At 37.3% G+C, this 664-nt stretch overlaps 1 protein-coding gene across 1 annotated transcript in view; it reads left to right on the forward strand.

Annotated features, from left to right (window-relative positions):
- Positions 1-296: 296 nt before the first annotated feature.
- The window catches only part of LOC101861092 (periostin), an 8,442-nt gene continuing 8,074 nt past the window's right edge, over positions 297-664 (forward strand). The window contains exon 1 of the mRNA XM_005112041.2: positions 297-321. Within this exon, the coding sequence (XP_005112098.1) occupies positions 297-321 (25 nt within the window). The remainder of the gene's footprint in view (positions 322-664) is intronic.

Genomic DNA, 664 nt, shown 5'->3' on the forward strand with positions numbered 1-664 from the left:
TTGGGTGATTGAAGAAAAGTGCTGAAGTTATGCTCTCTGCTTACACATATTACAGGCCTACATATTGATAAATACAAGGCTGTTCACGGATCTTCAGGGACTATTAATCATTAATGAAATTTTATAGAGACAGTAGCCATCCATATCTAGGACGTGCTGTTTTAGCTTCTTTCACCTATTTGTGAATTTATGACGATCTTAACTGACCTGTCCAGAAAGGTCCACAGAAGCAAATCCGGACGTCGTGGAGATAAGAATCATAAACTGACTGATGACGTAACTCATGTTACTGACAAATGTCCCGGTGTTTGCTGAGTGACGGTAAGCGACCGCGAAAAAGGGACCTTCGGAATAAAACTGTACTAACCTGGTACTATTCCTGTACTCCATTAATTATCTTACTTGCAAGTATAAGTGATCATCTTGTTCTCTAAGATTTTTTTAATGATCTGTTTTCTTCGGTTCTTTTTTTTCTATATTCTCAAACCAGGTGAGGTGCTGTTTTCTAGATATCCATAGGAACAATAAACTTTAAAAAACAAAACAACTTTACCTTGCGAATAACAGTATGGGTGACGGGGGAAAATTCAGGATAACAAAGTTATGTTTCTGCTTTTGCTAGTCTGTTTTCTTGTTTTAAACATCTGAGGAGAGAAATGAGAGG

This window comes from Aplysia californica, unplaced genomic scaffold (genome assembly GCF_000002075.1).
Source record: "Aplysia californica isolate F4 #8 unplaced genomic scaffold, AplCal3.0 scaffold01169, whole genome shotgun sequence".
NCBI classification, from domain to species: Eukaryota; Metazoa; Mollusca; class Gastropoda; order Aplysiida; family Aplysiidae; genus Aplysia; species Aplysia californica.